We start from the raw sequence: 22,279 nt of genomic DNA, 5'->3' as shown, positions 1-22,279 counted from the left end.
TTAATAACCTTCTTTGAAAGATAAAAAAACTTCTTTGAAATATAAAAAATGTATTCTTTACATATTTTCTACTTATTTTAAAATTTTTCTTAAATTCTAATTGAGGAAATTCAATAATTCTAACACTTATTTTCCAGGTACATTCGTGATGTCTCCTCATTAAATGCAGTCTCGTTAATTTGCAAATTATTTGCAACGTGATATGCTAATAGTTTCGCTTCACATTTTCCCGAAATCCACCAATCGTGCCATCTATTCTTTGGATTTAATTTCTGTGTAAGTGCACTTATTGGCTGTGAGCAATTAAATTGTTTTCTGGTCATAATGTATTTTTCATTTTTATTCTCCACACTCACCGATTTGCAAACGTGGCATTCAAAATCGTTGAGACTGTCCAAAAAATCAAAGCCCTGCGGATTATTTCGATATAAAGTGAGGAGTCGCTCATTAGTTAGAGAGGAGAATTTGTCAATTAATTTATGTGACAAATAATCGTTGTACAATGTTTCATTTGACGATATTTTCTCAATAAATTCCGCCAATTCTCTCGGACCACTGAAATCACGAACTGAAATTGCGGATTTTTCGTTTGGTAGCCAATCCTGTTGATAAATAAAATAATTAGAAAAAATATGTAGAAAATTGATTAAAATTCTCATTAGGATTGACATGGAAAAAATTGATTTTCTCCTTTTCGTTAGCAATCCAGATGGTTAAAAAAAAAATGTTTGTGGAAATACCTTGAATGATGGAGAACCGTAATAAATTGGAATAGAACCGACAATGAGAGGTCGCCAAAGTTTCTCTGTAATATAATCCTCACAGTCTGCATTTTCAAAGGCCAAAGTGAATTTATATCTTCCAACAAAAGTATAAAATTCGTCGTCATATAAAGTGCGAAGATGATCACTTTCTAAACTGTAAGTAAATTATTATTACAGACTTCGTACTCGATAATTAATTTTAAAAATGTAGCTTTCAAACTAAAAAAAAGGTAGTTAAAAAAAGTAGCTATCAAAAAATTAAACTTGACGACCAAAAAAAACTCGATTTAGATACTTCACAAAACTGACAAAAATTCCAATCTATATTTTATTTTCCAGACTTTTTCCCAATTTTTATCAAAAATATTTTATTTCTTTCTTATCCTGATGCTAATAAATTGGATTCCTTCAACGAATTTTATTATTCATGAAAGAATTTAAATATTTATAAAAATAATTTAATTCTTGCGAAGAATTTTAGAAAAATTTTTAAATAATTAATTTCTTTCGACTAATTTTATGGAAATTCTAATTTGAATAATTGAATTCAAGAGAAATTTTTATTACTTATTCATGAAAAGAATTGAATTCTTACGAAGATTTTTACAAAAATTTTTTTAAATAAATGAATTCTGTTTGGAAATTTTATAAAAATAGTAAAAATTGAAAATCATTGAATTGCGAAAAGTTTTTAAAAATTATTAAATTTTACAAACAATTCTATTAGAATTTTTGACAATAATTAAATGTCTGTGTGGTATTTTATTCAATTTTTTTGAAAATAATAAATTGAATTCCTAAAAAGTATTTTATTATTTATGAAAATAATTGAATTCTTGCGAACGATTTTATTAGAATTTTTTTAAATAATTGAATTTCCAAGAAGATATTTATAACTTTTAAAAATTATTGAATTCTTGTGATGAATATTGTTATTTATAAAAATAATTGAATTTTGCAAAGAATTTTATTAAATTTTTAAAAAATAATTGAATTTTCCGAAATAATTTTGTTATTTATCTTTAATAATTGAATTCTTTGGAAGAATTATTTATGTAAATAATTGAACTCTTGAGAAGAATTTAATTAAAATCTAAAAGAATAATTGAATTATTTCAAAAAATTTAATTAGAATTGTATTTAAAATAATTGAATTTGAAAACAATTTAATTCCTATGAAAAATTCTAATATTATTTAAAATAATTGAATTCTTTCAAGGAATTAAATTAAAAATAATTTAATTCTTCTGAAGAATTTCAATATTTATGAAAAATAATTAAATTCTCGTGATAAATTTTATTAAAATTGTGTTTAAAATAATTGAATTTTTCTAAAGAATTTTAATATTTATGAAAATAATTGAATTCATTTTAAGAATTTTATTAAAATTATATTCAAAATAATTGAATTCCTGTGACGAAGTTTAAATATATTTTTGGAAATAATTGAATTTCTGCGTAGAATTTTATTATTTATGAAAATAATTAAATTCTTGCAACAAATTTTAATCATATTTTTGAAAATAATTGAATTTCTGCTTAGAATTTTATTATTTATGAAAATAATTGAATTATTGCGAATAATTTTATTAAGTGTTTTGATTTCTAGTATTAGCGAATTTAAAGTAGTTATTAACAAAAATATTAAGAACAATTTATAAACTAAATTGGAAACATATTATTGAAAGTTTAGAAAAATTTCAATTTTATTAAAATAGTTTTAAATTAAATTAAATTAACTTAAATTAAAATTTTAAATTAAAATAAAAATGCAATTTAGATAATAAATGAAAAAAATACCTTTCTGGTAACTTTCGATTATTTAAACAAAGGCCATAAGCATCAACTCGAATAAATTTCATCAGTTCAGCAATGTAGTCGTCTCTATCATTCGTCGTATCACAATTCGATTGAATATAAAGCAAAGGCGCCAAGTCTTCTTGTGACATTAGATTATTTTTTTTCTCAAATGAGAAAAAGAATTTTTTGCCTGTCAATTAAAAACTAGATTCACTTTAATAAGTAAATCATTATATTATATTAAACTATATTAAATTAATAATAAAATTTCTTTTTATAAAGAAAAGAAATTTTTTTCACAACTGACAAAAATTATATTTATTTTATAGAAATTTTACTTGTTAATTCATCAATTCCTGGTACTTGTGATGAAATCACGTCACTGTATCGACTGAATGTAGATGAATAATTAAATAAATTTAAAAAATCTTCATAAACGAAGGCTGGATTATTGCGAGGGGATTCTTCGTGCAATAAACCCCATTGTACGTGTTTTGCTCTCGGAATTGGTAAGTGACGATATTCCATGGAACTACCATAAAATATAATCGCCTAAAATTAGTAATTAATTATTATTATTATAAATAAAAATTATGCTTTTTTAAAATTAATTTTAATTAATTTTTAATTTTTTAATTAAAATTAATTTTCCTTGACAAAAATATTTACCTTGAGGAAGTTGTGCGACAGAAAGGATTCATCCTGAGTAAAGTAACAAATAAATTCTCCACAACTTTTGAAACCATTATATCCGAAATCATTCCACCACAAGATGATTGGCTTTTTAATATCTGAAAATAATAATTATTTAAGTATTTAATTATTAAATAGATTATTTCTTTTTTATAAAACAAACACAAATATTTTCTCAGTTAATTTGTTTATTCAAAGATTATAATTTTTCACCTTTAAAATTCGAATTCGCCGGTTCATTAAATAGCCACATCTAAAAGCAATTAGATGATTTAATTTTGTAATTAAATGTAAAATGCAAATCTAATTTTACTCAAATTAAACAAATTACTTATATTTATTTTTGGCAAATAATGTGTATTTATAAATAATAATAATAAATAAATAAACCAATAAATAATAATAAGTAATAATAAATAATAATAATGAATAAATAAATAAATAAATAATAATAAACAAATAATATAATAATAATAGTAATAATATAAATACAGTAAATAAAAAATACCTGAATAAATGTTATTATTAAACCAATGACCATCAGAATACAAAAACTAGTTTTTCGATGAATCATTTTAATCACACAATTAACAATTGCCATTGTTTTATCATAACTTTGACATTAAGGCACTTTAGATTAATTTCCACTTCGAAGTTCTGGTATAATAAAACAAATCAATATTATAAACGGTAATATTTTCTTCTCTGAATATTTCTTTTAAATAATTATTTTTACGTTTTTTTCATATACGTAATAAATATACGTAATTTTTTAAATAATATTGTAATTTGACTAAAAAAAATTATAACAACCTAAATTTAATTAGATCACAATATTTATTTATTTGAAAAATGATCTAATTTAAAATATTATATAAAATTTTCTAATTTAAAAATAATTTTGCATCTCTTTTGTTAAAAAGAAATACATAACAAATCCTTAGCAAATACTGATTAAAATAAACATTTTCTCTCACATCACTCCTCCCACACAATTTTTTTTCTTATCACAATCAATGAACCATATATACAATTCCTAAATAAGTTCTATACGTTCTTTAAAAAATCCATTAAAGGAATAAATATTTTTTTTAAAAAACTCAATAAATTATTTGATACATAAACATGAAATAAATAAATAAATAAAATAAACCATGAAATAAATTAAATAAATAATAAATAATACTGGGAAATCATTCTGTGACACCTATAATTTTTCCTGATCGCAAACGTATACCGGATGAATTCTGCAAAATAGGAGAGAAAAAAAAGTTATTTTTGCAACTTGAAAAAAAAAAATAAAATAAGAGGAATTTTTGTAATTTTAGAAAATCAGAAGGGAAGTTTCTGTCAAAAGTTACTTGACTTCAAAATTAAGTAACAAAAAAAGAATAAATACGTAAATTTATAAATAGATGAATTGATCAAATTTACTTCTCATAAAAAATAAGATAGAAAACTTAGATAATCTTAAAACGAAAAGTTTATTTTTTTTTAATAGTTACCGCCAAAAAAAATGAAAAAAAAATAAACATTACCGCAATTGGAGCATTTTCTGGATCTTTTCTTTTTTTAACAACTGTTTCGTTTTTTATCTCTTTATTTTTTTTTTTTAAGATTCGATTCTTTTTCTCCAAATCCAACAATTTCTTTTGGAAATAATCAAGTCGAATTGCGTCTAGTCTACTAAGTCTAGAAAATAAAATCATAATTGAATTTTACAAAATGGTAAAATTAACTGAAGTTTCTCTCATATTTCTACTACTCATAAAAAGAATAAAGAAATGAAAAATTTGCAATTAATTAATGTAACGAAATTTAATTAAGAGTATTTTGTTCTTCTTCTATATTAAATTAAATTAAATTCCAGGGAAAATTAAAATAATAAACTTTTTTTTTTAAATTCTTCGAAACAATTCAATAAATTCTTCTCCAAAATTCACTTATTTTTTTTATATTTTGCAAAAATTTAATTCTTTGTAGAAATAATAAATTTGTTCGCAGGGATTCAATTATTTGAAAAAGTTTTAATAAAATTCTATTCAAGAATTAAATTATTTTCAATAATTGAATTCTTTCGAGAAAATGTAATTAAAATTGTATTGAAAATAATTTAATTCTTAGCAAGATTTTCATTAAAATTCTTTTTAAATAATTGAATTGTTTTGAAGAATTTATTTCAATTTTCTTGGAAATAAAAGGGTTTTTTTTAGATGATAATTTTTACTGAAAATTTTGAGAATAATTGAATTTTAAGGAGAATTTCTTTTAAATTTCTAAAATAATCGTGTTTATCATTAATTGTAATTAATAAATTTTCTGAGAAGAATTTTCTTATTTATGAAAATAATTGAATTCTTTCGAAGGATTTAGCAATTCATAAAAATAATTGAATTGTTTCCAAGAATTTTATTTGAATTTTTGAAGAAATTTTATTAAAAATTTTGTAAATAATGATTTTTTTAAAAGAAGTTCATCCAAAATTGTTGAAAAGAATTGAATTTATATTAAAATTCTTGAAAATAATCGATTTTAATTAATATTCTTAAAAATATTTGTATTCTTTCGAGAAATTTTATTAAAATTGTATTGAAAATAATTGAATTCTTCAGAAGAATTGTAATATTTATGAAAATAATTGAATTCTCCTAAAGAATTTTAACATTTAAGAAAATAATGTTTATTCTTGAAAATATAAAATTTTTTAATTAAAAAAAAAAATAAAATACGTACTCGCGTTGATTATCCAATTGATCTTGAAGTGACTTCACTTCGTTTTGCAGAAACGAATTATTTTCGACTATTGTCTCGCTACATGAGAAATTAAGAAAGACTTTTCCTGCACCTCTAATTCTCCTTCTACATTGTGGGCAATTTTGGTTCCTGGAAAAAGAATTTATACATAAAAAAATATTAAAAAAATATTCGTTACAATTTGTGACGCCCTTTATGATAAGAAATAAGAGGTAATTCATTTTAAGGTTATGTTTGTATTATTTTTGTATTCTTTTTTGCTGTTTGCAGTTTGTTCTTTGTTTTGACAGAGTGCGTCACGTTTGTGTATAAATAAAAAAAGATTTATACCTTTTAAACCATTCCGTCACACACGAACAATGAAAAAGATGCCCACATTTTGTGACATTTACATTCTCCGATTTTGAAAGATATTCGAAGCATATTGTACATATAGGATTCATTTTAGATAAAACATTCTTTCGTTTTCACGCACTCAATTCAATTGAATTCAATTAATTCAATTAATTCAATGAAAAAGATTTCAAAAAAATAATGTACGACAACAAACTAAAATGAACTAAACTGTCAAACCACGTGTTTTTGAAAATTTTAAAAACATAAAGGTGCTTGTGTGAGAATTGGAAACAAGAGGGGTTTCGCAAAAATTTTCATGTAAACAGGCCTTTTATTCTTAAATGTAGAAAGAACCACGAAGTTGTAGAACTATGTTCTGAATATTCCAGGTTCAAAAATTCACGAACTGGCGGGAAAGAAGATGTGAAATTGTCAACAGGTTCCGAAGGATAAAGTTTTAACGAAAGAATTTTAACAAAAGACTATTATTTATATTATTTATTCTTAAAAAGAGTCTTTAAGTTTTACTACATTATACGAATACAAATAATTAAGAACTATTTTTAACAATTTTTGTCAGTTATCGAGAGACGAAGTTTTCTGCAATTTCAAGGTTAGGTCAACTGCCATTGTTTTTTTTTAGAATATTTAATTAATTTTTAAGATTTTGATGATTTCTATGCTTTTTTATTCTTTTGAAATTTGAAATTTATGAAACAACAAATTAAATAAGTCTTTTTTTTCATATGTTGACATTTTTTAAACGAAACAGTTTTTTACAAAAAAAAAAAAAAAAATACTGAAATGAACGTTTTTTTAAAATTCTGATTAAAGGGAATTAATAATTAATTATTAAACATTTATTGTGTCTCACGCAATATTTAATCACTTTTATAAGTGATTAAATGAAAAAAAATAAACTAATAATAATTATTTATTCATTAGTTTTTTTTCGGTAATGTAGTTTCATTTTTTACAATTATTAATATCAATGGAGGGAATAATTGATGTATTTTTTTAATAAATTGTCGAATTCTTATTGCAGCTGTAAAAAAGATTAGTAATTAAAAATAATGGCGACACAGGAAAGTACTTTGTGTGGTGATGGATTAAATGTTTATTTCGTTATTCCTGGCAAATATGAAAGTGAAAAAGAATGCTCCGATGATATGTGGTTGGCATATAATGTAAGTTTTCTTTTATTAATTATTTTTTTTCCTGAATTTTCAAACGATTTTGACAGTTTTTCCCTTTTACTTAATTAATAAATTACTTCCGCACAGGAATCTTTGTTTTTATATTTTCAATTATATTATGATTTGTGTACAAAAAAATATAAAGATTTTTAAAAATAATTGTTCTTTTCTATTCTTTATTTAATTAAGATTAAAAATTTAAAACTATTAAGATTTTTGAAAATAAAAATTGTTCTTTTCTATTCTTTTTTTTTATTCATTTAACAATTAGAATTCAATTATTTCAGAAATGCGAGGAATTTGACATAAATCCTGCGTGGATTACTGAAGATGAATGTCAAAAAATGCAACCGCAAAAAGTAGATGTTTTCATCATGGAAGAATTCGAAGGAAAACTATTTGAAAGCTTAAAAGTTTCAAAGTGCTCGTAAGTACTTAAATTTTCGTCTCAATGAGAAAAGAGATTTTATTGTTGTTGAATTTTTGCTAATACATATTTTTTGTCAATTTTTTTGTAGAAATAGGTCTAATGTAGTTTTTTCTTTAAAATAAATTTTTTAGCAGAATTGTTGGACCAAGATGTCTACTTTGTTGCCTAATGAATAATGAGGCAATACCCGAAGGGTCAAATCCCGTTTTTGTCACTGCAATGAGAAATGTTATCGTTTGCGCTTCTGGATTTTCAGCAGAAAGAAAGGTGAATATTTTTCATTTCTTAATTCGTTTTAACCGTCAATGGGTTTTCTCGCCAGAGAAGAGGGAAAACTGTAGAAAACCTCTCTCCTGAGTACAACCGGTTTATCGACAGTCGAGTTCTAATGTAAATAAGATTTGAAATTATTTTTCTAGATTTAATTAAAATTTTTTTTCTTCTTTCAGAATTACATTCAACAAAAAGTAGAATTCATGGGCGGCGTTTATTCACGTCAATTACTAGGAAGTGTAACTCATTTAGTAACCGATCGAATTATGTCCCAAAAATATGAGGTGATTTTTTAAATTATTTTATAATAAAACGATATTCAGAGTTTTTACAAGTCAAGGACACGAAGTGTCAAGAAAAGTCTGGAAATCATTAGATTTCATAGAATTTATATTCGATTAATTGATTGATGGGAATTAATTGAATCTGAAAATTCTGAACAGATTAAAAAAATTTTCGAGCGCGTGAAAATTATTTCTCCGAATTTCTAGTGTTTCCAAATTCATGAAATCGAATTTCTACTTAACCGAATTTTTAGTTCGAAAAAATATTCAACTGATTTTTTATTAAACAATACTTTTTGAATGTTTTATATTTTTTTATCATTTTGAATCTGAAATAATTTATATCTTACATTGAATTTTATTCAAATTTTTGAAAATAATTTAATTCTTCTAAAGAATTTTAACATTTAAGAAAATAATTGAATTCCTGCGATGAATTTGATTACAATTGTATTCAAAATAATTGAATTCTTCTGAAGAATTTTAATATTTATGAAAATAATTGAATTCCTACGATGAATTTTATTCAAAATAATTGAATTTATCTAAAGAATTTTATTATTTATGAAAATAATTGAATTCTTGTAATTTTTCAAAGAATTGAATAAAAATTTTATTGAAAATAATTCAATTCTTTTCTAGAATTTTATTAAAATTTATTTAAAAGAATTAAATTGTTTTGGAAAATAGTAATAAAATTATAATTATTATAATTTTAATAAAAATTAAAATTATTCCTAAATTCCTGTTGCGAAGAATTCTATAGATTTTTTTTTGGAAATAATTGAATTCTTAGAAAGTATCGAAATTTTTATCGTAACTAAATGTAACAAAGTGTTTGAAATTTTAGAGCGCTGTGAAAATAGAGACAGTTAAAATAATGACAATCGATTGGATCAACGCAATTTGGAAAGAGAATTTAACGAAATTTATACAGGCAACAGATTCGAAATTTGATAGATATAAATGTCCGGTATTTTTGAATACATTTATTACTTCGACTGATTTGCCGAGACAACAAAAGAAGGAAATATCATCACTTGTGAATTCAAATGGCGGAGTAAGTACAAATATTCCAGAGTAAATTGTTTTTATTTTACTTTAAAAAAGAAAAATTGAATTTTTATTTTTATAATTATTGTAAATGTTAGTTTGTTTGTATTTGTAAGAAAAATTGAATTTTTATTTGTATAATCAGTATAATTGTCAGTGATTTGTATAATTGAATTGAAAATTAATTCTTTTTTCCCTAATAGAAATATATGGGTCATTTGGATGCAATGGAGACGAATATTCTTATAACATCGGAGAGAGGAACAATGACCGAAAAATTGAAATTTGCTTTACAAAAGGAACTTGCGTGCTTACGATATCCTTGGATTATCGATAGCATCAAAGCAGGATATGCCCTTCCTTTTGAAAATTATTTAGTTACTTCGTCAAATGCATGTTCCACTCCAGAAAGAAGTGAGTCTACAAAAAATTAAAGAAAATAATTGAATTTTATGAAGAATTCAATTTTTTTCTATAATTGATTTCTTACGAGAAAAATTTATTTTTTTGTTTATTATTTATTTGTACCTATATAATTTATAATTTTAAAATTCCTATTTATTATAATTTTCAAATAGCAAACGCAACACTTGACTTCACCTGTGGAAGTATAATTCCTTTCGAAAATCATATTGTCGACGAATCAGTTGCTCAAATGAGTACAATGAGTAGAATGAATAGTACTTGCACTCCATCGAGTACAATGTTGACAAACAATACAATGACAAATAAAGAATCGTACATGATCTTCCTCGATGGCATTGCTCTTGCAGCGGTTAAGAAATTAGGACCATTTCTTGACGGATGTAACGTAAGTCTTTTATTTTTTTCCTACTATCAGGGTTGCCACAGATCAGGGAATTCAGGGAAAAGTCAGGGAAAGTAAAATTGGTCAGAGAAGTCAGGGAAACGTCAAGGATTTTTATTTAAGTAACTGGAAAAAATTGAATTTTGGAAAAGTTAAAAATGATTGCAGAAAACATGAAGATGTCAATCACTCCGAGTCTTCGACTTGGAGTAATTGATATCTTCATGTTTTATAATAATATTCTTATAAGTTGTTGAATTTTAAAAATGTTTGAATTTAAATGTTTTGAAGAATTTTAATTCCTATGGAAAAATAATAATTAAATACTTATTTAAAAATTTATTTATTGATATTTACGAATAATTTTACAATTTAAGAAATTCGTAAGTAAATGTAATAGAATGTTTTTTTTGAGTATCTAATAATTTTTAGAGTGAATCAGAATATTCTTTATGGTCAGGGAAAAAGTGAAAATTTTGTCTGGAAATCAGGAAAAAGTCAGGGAAAAATAAAATTAAATATTTGTGGCAACCCTGTACTATAAGAATTTTTTCCTTTATTCTTCTCTAATTTCTCCTTTTAATTAAACTTTAGATTTTTCTTACTGGATTTCAAACGATTTATAAAGATAAACTGAATAAGATTATAAATGTAAGTTCTGCGACAAGATTAGACGAAATTACAGACAATATAACACACGTATTGGTCGGAGAGATTAATAAGGCGAAGAGTGATTTGAAAACAATTTATTCCAACGGATTGAGGTAAATTAGAATTTTATTTTCTTTCAAATTAAATTATATTTAATAGACAGAAATAAATTAGAAAAAGGAGAATAAAAATTCGTTCATATTTTTAGACCACATATTGTGAATTTTAAATGGTTGGAAGAAAGTATTAGACTTAAACAACCTGCAGCGGAGGAATGTTTCTTGATAGAAACAGAAGAAACGACGCCAAAAGTTCCTGAACCTCCTTCCCCACTCAGTAAAAAGGTAAAAAACTTAATCAAAATATTTAATAATTGTTTTTTGTTTTGAAATTAAAGAAAACAATTTTATTCGTAACTTATTTTTTTAGAATATGGAAATGCTTAAGAGACCACAAAAGCCGCCTCCGCCTTTATTTGACGAGCGGAAAAAGGATGCCGAAGTTTTTTATGAACCCGATCTTATTGCCGAGTATTCCAGAAGAACTACTGGTAAATTATATTTAATTAGTCTTTCATTTCTATTCCACATTTTTATTTATTCAATTAGTCAATATTTTCAAACTTTCGAAAGTAGAGAAATTTTTCTTAAAAATTTAATTACTTTCAAACGTTTTGATAAAAAAAAAATTGTTTAAGCATCTACAAAATCAACGGCAGAATTATTTCAAGCGATCACTAAAGATACAAATGAAAAATTAATGAAAACTCAAAATACAACATCGCAGTCTGCATCGTTTAGAAATAAAACACGAGAAAATGAATCACTAGTTCCATTGAGTCAAACTGATACAGTTGTCGGAAAAATATTCGAAGGTAAGCATAAAATGAGAAATAAAAGACAATTTAAAAAAAAAAGTTCGTAAAGTTTGTAATTTGATAGAAAAAGGACGAAAAGTTCGTAAATTTTACGATATATAATTTTGGAGAATTTTAGAGAAATTAGAAATTATTGCAGAAATTCAATTATTTTCTTAAATATTAAAATTCATTAGAAGAATTCAATTATTTTCTTAAATATTAAAATTCATTAGAAGAATTCAATTATTTTCTTAAATATTAAAATTTATTAGAAGAATTCAATTATTTTCAATAAAATTCATCGCAGGAATTCAATTATTTTCATAAATATTAAAATTCTTCAGAAGAATTCAATTCTGAATACAATTTTAATCAAATTTATCGCAGGAATTCAATTATATTCATAAATAATAAAATGCTTTAGACGAATTCAATTATTTTGAAAAATAATTCATCGCAGGAATTTAATTTTTTTCATGGCTAATAAAATTCTTTAGAAGAGTTCAATTATTTTAATAAAATTTTAATAAAATTTCTGGAAAATATAATTATTCTTAAAAATTTTCATAAAATTCGTCGAAAGAATTCAATTATTTAAAAAATTTTTTAATAAAATTCTACCCAAACATATAATTTTTGTCATACAATAATAACAATTTTACAGGTATTCAATTATTTAGAAATTATTTATCAATTTCTTTGCAATCATTTACTTATTTTCATAAATAATACAATTTTTACAAGGATTCAATTCTTTTCCTCAATAATTAATTTTTTTTTAGGAATTTAATTATTTTCATAAATAATAAAACTCATTGCAGAATTTCAATTTTATTTTTAATAAAATTTTAATCGAATTCGTTGAAAAATGTAATTTTTTTAAAAAATTTTTTTGATAATATTCTTTATGAGAATTTTAATACAATTTTAATAAAATTCTTCTTAAAAATTCACTTACTTTTTATAATTTTCCAAATTTCAATTATTTGCAGAAATAATAAATTTTTTTATTTAAAAAAAAGTTTTCATAAAATTCTATTCAGAATTCTTGAAAATAATTGATTTTTTATTAAAACTCTTAAAAATAATTGAATTTAAATAATATTTTTAAAACTAATTGTATTCTTTCGAGAATTTTCATTAAAATTTTATTGACAATAATTGAATTTCTCCGAAACATTTTTTTATTATTTATGAAAATAATTGAATTCCTTTTGAAGAATTTTATTATTTATGGAAATATTTTAATTCTTGCCAAGAATTTTCTTATTTATGAAAATAATTGAATTTTTTAAATGAATTTTTTTATATTATGAAAATAATTCAAACTGATTTTATTTGAATTTTTTAAAATAATTAAATTTTTTGAAGGTATTTTATTATTTATGAAAATAATTGAATTCTAGTAGAATTTTCTTTTAAAAATTGATTTAAAAATGAATTTCAGTTAAAATTAGTTAATTAATTTTTTAAAAAAAGTGTAATTGAATTTTTTTATGTCTTATTTGAAGTTTTTATTTTGTAATATTTATATTTAATTGAACTTCGTAAAATTGAATATTGTAAAGAAATTGATTTGAAAATTGTCAGAGAACTTTTTCGAAAATTAAATGATTTAAAGAAGAATTTTAGTTAAAAATTCTTGAAAATGATAATTGACTTCGACTCCGAGTCGAAGACTCGGAGTTATCGATATCTTCGTTTTATAGTTATGAGAAAATTGAATTTATAGTTTTTATTTTTTTATTATTATTATTTTTTATTTATTTATTTTTTTTATTTCAGTTTTTTTTATAGTTTTTGTCCGTAATTTTTCATTTTTGGTCCATAAAGTCCGTATTTTTAAATACTTTCACTGGTTCGAGCCCTAATACCGCAAAAAAATTAATAACTTGAAAAAAACTTGTTATTGATTAAAATTTTTATAGATCAAAATTTCATCTTGTCTGGTTTTGAACGTGAGGATTATCAACACTTGGAAATACGTATTCGCGCAATGGGCGGTGAAATTGTTTCTCGATCTTATTCCGGAATTCCTGATTATGGAGTCGTTCCATTTTGCGGCGGTATCTTTCATGGAACCGTGAACGAAATTGTCACCGACATGTTTATTGTTTGTATTTCTTTTCTTTTTGCTATTATTTTTTTTTTTAATTTGAAATTTACCAATTGTGACAATTTTCAGGATGAATGTGTCGATAAAGATGAATTGGTGCCTCTGCAATATTATCATCGTCCGATTGCCGTAGTGGAAGGTGTGAAACCTCTGAATAATTGTGTAATAGCAATAAGCACATATTCCGGTCAAGAGAGACAATATCTGCAACAATTGGCCGAATGTTTGGGAGCATTGTAATTTTTTTTCATTTTAATCACTTCTTTTTCTTTTCTACATATTCTTATCATATGAGCAAAGTATTTTTTTTAAAATTCAAATAAAAAAAAATAATTAACATCTTTCGATTTACAGGCATCAAGACACATTTGCGAGGAGGACAAATATGGCGAAGGGAACTTTGGCAAACACTCATTTGATTTGTCCTGTACCTGAAGGTTCGAAATATCAAGCAGCTGTCAAATGGAATTTGCCAGCAGTTTCTGCCAAGTGGCTTTTGGAATGTGCGAATAAATTGGCATTTGTTGATGAAACGCCCTATCTCATAGGAGAGACAAAAGGTAACGTAGTCATTTTAAATACTGATGAGATTCTATTTCCATTTTGAAATTTAATTTACCACTAAAAATAGAATTTTAATAGCGTAACTGTTTGTTTCCTAAAACTTTTTGAATGTTTATAATTTTTAAATTAATGTACTGAAAATCATTGAATTCTTGTAAAGTGTTTAACAAAAAAAAATTAGAAAATAATTGAATTTTATGAAGAATTAAAATATTTTCAATAATTGTAATAAAATTCTTTAGTCAATTTATAAATAATAAAAATCTTCGTAAAAATTCAATTATTTTTATATGAATAATAAAATTCTTATCAAGATTTAACAAAAGTATTTAAAAAAAAATTAGAAAATAATTGAATTTTATGAAGAATTTAATTATATTCAATAATTAATAAATAAAATAGAATAAAATAAAAAAAAATAATAAAATTCTTTAGTCAGTTTATAAATAGTAAAAATATTCGCAAAAAATTCAATTACTTTAATAAATAAATAATAAAATTCTTCTCAGGATTTTAATTATTTTCAATACAATTTTAATTAATTTCTTCGAAAATTTCAATTATTTTTAAAAAATCTTGAAAAAAATTCTCCGAGAAAATTCAATTATTTTAAAAAATAATTGAATTTTTTACAGGAGTTCAATTATTTAAAAAACTTTTAATAAAATCAAATTCAATTATTTTTAAAAGTAATTAAATTCTCGCTGGAATTCAATTATGTTTTTTAAATACAATTTTAATTGAATTCTAGGGAAACTTAAAATATTTTTAAACATTTTTTTTTAAATTCTTCGAAACAATTCAATAATATCACTAAATAGTAAATTTTTCGCAGGAATTCAATTACTTTAAATGCAATTTTGATAAACTTCTTCTCCAAAATTCCATTCTTTTTTTTAAATTTTGCAAAAATTTAATTCTTTGTATAGAAATAATAAATTTTTTTCGCAGGAATTCAATTATTTAAAAAAGTTTTAATTAAATTCTATTCGAGAATACAATTATTTTCAGAAATAATTAATTTTCCGATGTACTGAAAATCATTAAATTCTTGTAAAGTTTTTCATCAAATAATTTGAAAATAATTGAATTCATTTCAAGAATTTCATCGAAATTTTTTTCAATAATTGAATTCTTTCGAGAAAATGTAATTGAAATTGTATTGAAAATAATTTAATTTTTAGCAAGATTTTCATTTAAATTCTTTTTAAATAATTGAATTGTTTTGAAGAATTTATTTCAATTTTGTTGGAAATAAAAGAGCTTTTTAGATAATAATTTTTAGTGAAAATTTTGAAAATAATTGAATTTTAAGAAGAATTTCTTTTAAATTTTTAAAATAATCGTGTAATTAATAACTTTCCGACTAAATTATATTAAATTTATTCATAAAAAATTTAATTCTTTTAAACAATTTTATCAGAGTTTTTTTTAAATAATTATATTTTTTTTTTAAGAATTTCATTAAATTTCGTAAAAATAATGTAATTTTTTTAAATAATTTAAATTGAAAATTTATTTATTTATTTTACAAATTTTTCGGAAAAATATTGAAAATAATTGAAATTATACAAAGAATTTTATTAAAAACTATTGAGAAAAATTGAATTATTTAGAAAAATTTTATTATAATTTTTAAAAATAATTGAATTTGTTAAAGAAATTGTATTGAAATTATCTTGAATATAATTGAATTTTTTCCTAGAAATTTAATTAAAATGTTATTGAAAATAATTGAATTTCTCAAAAGAATTTTGTTATTTACAAAAATAATTAAATTCTAGCCAAGAATTAAATATTAAAATTTTTGAAAATCTAATAGAAATTTTTATCTTACAGTGTCTGAGTCACAAAGTGCGAAAAAACCGCTTGTACAAACTTCTTCACGAGTTTTTACACCTGCACGATTAGCAGCTGTTCAGGTAAATAATAATTATTAGTTTATAACGGAAAATTTTTATTCCAATAAATTAAATTCAAGAATTTTACATTAGTGGGAAAATAGTTAAAAAATAAATATCAATACATTTATTATTAATTGTCTTAATATTAATTAATTAATTAATTAATTTCCAGCAACAAGAGTCGCCAGGAGCTCAAACACCCCTTATAAATAGACGACTCAGTGAAATTTTGAATAAAACTAAAACACCTGAATCTCCATTCCATGTGAGAACACCGGATACACCTTATGGTGCAATATTCACAGAAAATCCATCGCCGAATACGAGAAAAGAATGGCTCAAGTGGATTAATCGTTTTCCTGATTTAAGAGGCACCGAAACTCCACCACCACCGAAACGACGAGCTAGCACTGTAATTATTTTCGAAAATATTTCAATTTACAAAGTAACATTCTTTTTTTTATATATAAGATGTTTTTTACTAAATTCTTACTAAATTCTTTTTTTTATCTATTATTTTAGTAATTGTGCAATTTATAAATTTAGTAATTGCAAAAAATATTCTTTTTTATTATCTTTCAGCCAATGGATGCACTTATACGTCAATTCTGGACGAAAATAGTAAAAGAGGTAAGGTCGCTCTTTATTTATATAAATAATAAAATAATCTATATTAATAATCTGTTCGCAGTATGAAATTACCTTTTGTTTGCTTCTTTATCTCCTAATTTTTCTTTTTAAACGTTTTCAATTTTAAAATTAATTGTATTGAAAATATTATTTTTTTTACTAAAGTGTGAAGGTGGGGATGCAACTTCGAATAATGCCGCTGAGAATAATAAAGTTGAAGAAACCGAGGATCGAACAAATAGAAAACTCTCCTTTTCTGATGAAAATAGTCCTGCAAAAGCCAATCATGTCGATTTGTGAGTTTTGTTTTTTTAATTCTTCTATTTAATTAAAGAAGAAAAGAATTATTGTGAAAACTAATTTATTATTTCTTGAATAATTGAAGACAAATAGAGAAATTGGATCGAGCATTGCGGGCGTCTACAAGTTCGCCGGACAGAAGACAAACAATGCTTGTGGACATTGACAAAAATTACCTCTTGGATCCGGAATCAGACAAATGTAAGTTTTTTGTTGGAAATTTATTTCTATTTACTCACAATGTAAACGAAACCAATATTTATTGTTAGTAGTTTCAATATTTATTCTTTTTCTCTTTTTTTAAATTAATTTTTAAAAAAAATTTTAAAAAAAGAGAAGAACAACAAATATTGAAACTACTAACGATAAATATTGTTAGATTTTTTTTTAAAGTTAAAAATTTGATTTCCAGGCATGGAGAAGGAAACTCAACCATTTACTGTCGGTTGGCAACATCCGGGGACAGCTGAGGAACATATAGAACAACTTCCAAAACGAAAGTTCATGCTGTCGGGATTAAAAGTTAGGGGAAATTCATCGCATTAATTAATTGAATTAAATTGAAATTAATTTTTTCGGTATATTATAATTTTTTTTAAAAATGTTTTTCCAGGAGAAAGCGCCGTGTGAGAAGGTGATTCTAAATCTTGGCGGTGAAGTCTCGACGGAATCAACTTTCGATTCGACAGCAACGCATTTACTTTGCATGAAACCTTCGAGGAATGAAAAAATTCTCTGCAGCATTGCATCGGGAAAATGGATCTTACACGCGAATTATATTAAAGACTGCGAGATTGCCAATAAATTTCTTGACGTAAGTTTTCTTCTCTATTTCTTTTTTTTCTTGTAAATTAATTTTCGATACTTTTTTTCGTAAAAATTCGAGCAAAAATTCGTTAATTCGTTAATAATAATTAAAAAGTAAATAAAATAAAAACATTACAACTTCGCACTTGATAATTAATTTTAAAGAAGTAGCTTTTAAACTTAAAAAAAGGAGTAAAAAAACGCTATCAAAAAATTTAACTTGAAGACAAAAAAAAATCGTTTTAGAAACTTTACAAAACTGACGAAAATTCCATTCTTTATTTTATTTTCCTGACTTTTTTTCTAATTTTTATCAAAAATATTTACTTCCTTCTTATTCTGATAATAAATTTCATTCCTGCAACGAATTTTATTATTCATGAAAGAATTTAAATATTTATAAAAATTATTTAATTCTTGCGAAGAATTTTATCAAAATTTTTTTAAATAATTCATTTCTTTCGACAAATTTTATGCAAATTCTAATTTAAATAATAGAATTCCTGAGAAATTCAATTCATTTTTATTATTCATGAAAAGAATTGAATTCTTACGAAGATTTTTTCAAAAATTTTTTAAATAATTGAATTTTGTTTGAAAATTTTATGAAAATAGTAGATATTGAAAATCATTAAATTGCGAAAAGTTTTTAAAAATAATTAAATTTTACAAAGAATTCTATTAACATTTTTAAGAATAATTGAATGTCTGTGTGGCATTTTTTTAAATTGTTTTTTAAAATATGTAATTGAATTCCTAAAAGGTATTTTATTATTTATGAAAATAATTAAATTCTTGCAAACGATTTTATTCGAATTTTATTAAAATAATTGAATTCTTGTAATGAATATTGTTATTTATGACAATAATGGAATTTTGCAAAGAATTTTATTAAAAAGCCTCAAAATAATTGAATTTTCGGTAATAATTTTGATATTTATCGACACAATTGAATTCTTCCAAAGAATTATTTATGTAAATAATTGAATTATTGGGAAGAATTATTTATTTAGATAATTGAATTCTTAGGATGAATTATTTATGTAAATCATTGAATTTTTTTGAAGAATTTTATTAAAATCTAAAAGAATAATTGAATTATTTAAAAAAAAATTAATTACAAATATATTTCAAATATTTGATTTCTTTCGAACAATTTTTTAAAAATATTTGAAAATATTTTTGTAAATAGGTAATGGAATTCTTTCAAAGAATTAAAAAAAAAATTTTTAAGTAATTGAATTCTTCCTATGATTTTTAATATAATTTTTAGGAATAATTACATTTCTCGAGCAATTCCTGTAAAATTGTATTAAAAATAATTGAAATCCTGCGATGAGTTTTATTATTTATAAAAATAATTAAATAGTTGTTAAGAATTTTTTTAAAACTTTCAAAAATAATTGAATTTTTGAGAAGAATTTCATTATTTATGAAAATAATTGAATTATTGCGAAAAATTGTTATTAAAATGTCTAAAAAGAATTGAATTTTAGTGAAAAATTTTATTATTTTTGAAAATAATTGAATTCTTCATATATAAGAATTTTATTAACATTGTTTTAAATAATCAATTTTTCCAAAATATAATAAATATTATGAAAATTGTATTTTTAATAATTGAATTCTTGTGGAAAATTTTATTTGTGAAAATAATTGTATTTTTTGATTAATTAATTTAAAATAGTAATTAAAAATAATTGAAATTCTATGAGTTTTATTATTTATGAAAGTAATTAAATTCTTGCTTAGAATTTTATCAAAAAACTTTTTTAGAAAGTTGAATTTCAATGAAAAATATTATTTTTATTGAAAGTATTTGAAAATTCTATTAAAAATAATTGAATTCTTGCAACGATTATTATTATAACTTTAAGAAATAATTGAAATCCTGCTATGAGAAATAATTGAATTTTTGCAAAGAATTTTATTAAAATTTAAAAAAAATAATTGAATTCTTTGAAAGTTTATTAATTTTTTTAAATAATTGAATTTTTGCAAAGAATTTTATAAAAATTTCTGAAAATAATTGAATTCCTGCGAATAATTTTATTATCCGTGAAGAGAATTGAATTTTTCCGAAGAATTTCATTAACATTTTAAATAATTGCAATTTTCGCGGATTTAATTTAAAATTGCATGAAAAATAATTAAAACATTGCAATGAGTTTTAATATTTATAAAAATAATTGAATTCTTGCAACGATTATTATTAAAATTTTCAAAAATAATTGATTTCCTGAGAAGAATTTTATTATTTATGAAAATAATTGAATTCTTATGAAGAATTTTATAAAAATCTATTTAAATAATTGTTTTTTTTCGAAAAATATTAGGAAAATTCTGTTTTAAATAATTGAATTCCTTTGGAAATTTTATTATTTATGAAAATAATTAAATTTTTGATGAATTTTATCAATTTTTTTAAAAATAATTGAATTCTTTTGCGAAATTTCATAAATATACTAGATATTGAAAATGAATTTCGAATATTTTTTGAAAATAATTGAATCGTTTTAAAGAATTTGATTACAATTTTTGAGAATAGTTTTTTGATTTCTAGTATTAGCGAATTTAAAGTAGAGGAAATTCTAAAAAAAAACAGAAATAGTAGCTTTTAGTGGCTGAAATCTAAAAAATGTCCCCAAATAGTAGCATAACGTAAAAAAAGTACTAAATAGTAGGTTTTAGTAGATGAGTTCGAACCCTGACATTAAATTTGCTTTAGGAGGAAAAATACGAATGGGGAAATCCTAAGTTCAGTGATGAATTATCATCAACATTGTCGACGGAAATCGAGCAAATGATGGCCGCTGCTGCTTATCGTTGGAGAATAAAATTAACCAAGGAGCCTGGCGGTGCCTTTGAGAATATGGTTGCTTTACTTTTGGTTCAAGAAGAAAAATACGAGTCATTTGAAAGACTCATTGTCGCTGGAAGCGGACGCGTTGTACTCCCCAGGTTTGACTGCTAAACTAGTTTTCTCTTTTTTTTTCTTTTTCAAATTGAAATTTTATAAAGAAGATATAAACTAGTTTTCTTTTTCAAATTGAAATTTTTTAAAGAAGATATAAACTAGTTTTCTCTTTTTTTTTTGTTTTCTTTTTCAAATTGAAATTTTTTAAAGAAGATATAAACTAGTTTTCTCTTCTTTTTTTTTTGTTTTCTTTTTCAAATTGAAATTTTATGAAGAAGAAATTATTTTCATAGATCATCTTACGATCCAACGTCAACGGACCAAAGGATCACTCACAGCTTTATTCAATTAAAGCAAAAGGATCAAACGATAGATTGGGCTCGAATGGCGAGTAAAGGAATTTTATGCTTTCCACCAACGTATCTTCACAATCTTCTAACTATGAATTCGCCCGTTAACCCTCGAGAATGCGTATTACCGGAGTTTAAAAAGTATTTGGCACTTTTACCGAAGTAAATTATTTTTTAATCATCATTGAGCGCTACAAGACGAGAAAAAAAGAACTTGTGTGTACATAAAAAAAATCGTATTTTTATAATTCAAAGGAACATCTGAGATTGTTGCAGAGAAGTAAAAGAAATCACTTATTCACAATATTTTTTAATCTTCATGTACAGTTTTTCTACGTTTAAATACTGGAATTATTGATATTTATCTATTAACAATATTAAAATTTATGTTTTAGCAAAATTTTAGGATAAATAAATAAATAAATAAATAAATGAAATTAAAATATAAATTTTTCATTTAAAATAATTATGAAAGATTATAATTATAAGTTTTTTTAAACCGATTTAAAATTTGGGACATTTGTTGTCAGAAGAATAGAGAGAAATAAATTAAACGTTAAATTCATTACTTTTCAATAATTAATCTCGACTTTTAAACTCTCTAATAATAATCATTATTATTAATTACGTTTAATAATACCATTTAATTGATTTATTTATTTCAGTAATAATTATGTATTTTATTAGTAAAAAAATGTTTTAATTCATTTTTTTAGTTAAGATAATTTATCAATTAATTTCATTGGTAAAGAAAATTTATTTATTATTTTTATTAGTAAAGAAAATTTAT

At 22.7% G+C, this 22,279-nt stretch overlaps 2 protein-coding genes across 7 annotated transcripts; one reads left to right on the top strand and one right to left on the bottom strand.

The window, feature by feature from the left end:
* Positions 1–23: 23 nt before the first annotated feature.
* LOC122506440 (alpha-(1,3)-fucosyltransferase 10) lies at positions 24–6,128 on the bottom strand. Of its 5 annotated transcripts, XM_043618617.1 has the most exons (10): positions 5,991–6,127; positions 4,465–4,504; positions 3,766–3,914; positions 3,471–3,510; positions 3,234–3,355; positions 2,903–3,116; positions 2,565–2,754; positions 741–918; positions 357–602; positions 24–252 (listed from the first exon to the last, which is right to left on the bottom strand). In XM_043618617.1, the coding sequence occupies exons 3-10, from the start codon at positions 3,856–3,858 to the stop codon at positions 220–222; spliced, it is 1,116 nt and encodes a 371-aa protein (XP_043474552.1). In that variant the 5' UTR covers positions 3,859–3,914; positions 4,465–4,504; positions 5,991–6,127; the 3' UTR covers positions 24–219. The 5 variants fall into 5 exon arrangements, with proteins under 5 accessions (XP_043474552.1, XP_043474548.1, XP_043474550.1 ...); XM_043618613.1 differs by having other exon boundaries at positions 24–602; XM_043618615.1 differs by lacking the exon at positions 5,991–6,127 and adding an exon at positions 4,796–4,897 and having other exon boundaries at positions 24–602.
* A 609-nt stretch (positions 6,129–6,737) lies between these two features.
* On the top strand, positions 6,738–21,932 carry LOC122506438 (DNA topoisomerase 2-binding protein 1-A). 2 transcript variants are annotated; one of them, XM_043618611.1, is made up of 24 exons: positions 6,738–6,960; positions 7,393–7,534; positions 7,831–7,970; positions 8,108–8,240; positions 8,423–8,530; positions 9,381–9,590; positions 9,787–9,997; positions 10,162–10,394; positions 10,986–11,155; positions 11,251–11,386; positions 11,472–11,592; positions 11,740–11,916; positions 13,830–14,014; positions 14,087–14,253; positions 14,372–14,577; positions 16,421–16,503; positions 16,658–16,897; positions 17,068–17,115; positions 17,281–17,411; positions 17,501–17,616; positions 17,828–17,937; positions 18,029–18,229; positions 20,951–21,183; positions 21,433–21,932. In XM_043618611.1, exons 2-24 carry the CDS (start codon positions 7,421–7,423, stop codon positions 21,653–21,655), a joined length of 3,696 nt encoding a protein of 1,231 aa, XP_043474546.1. In that variant the 5' UTR covers positions 6,738–6,960; positions 7,393–7,420; the 3' UTR covers positions 21,656–21,932. The 2 variants fall into 2 exon arrangements, with proteins under 2 accessions (XP_043474546.1, XP_043474545.1); XM_043618610.1 differs by having other exon boundaries at positions 8,105–8,240.
* The last annotated feature ends 347 nt before the right edge of the window (positions 21,933–22,279 follow it).

This window comes from Leptopilina heterotoma, unplaced genomic scaffold, assembly GCF_015476425.1.
Source record: "Leptopilina heterotoma isolate Lh14 unplaced genomic scaffold, ASM1547642v1 Lhet_42, whole genome shotgun sequence".
In the NCBI taxonomy this organism is placed as follows: domain Eukaryota; kingdom Metazoa; phylum Arthropoda; class Insecta; order Hymenoptera; family Figitidae; genus Leptopilina; species Leptopilina heterotoma.
The sequence above is the reverse complement of the archived record's forward strand: the minus strand, read 5'-3'. Positions and strand labels throughout refer to the sequence as shown.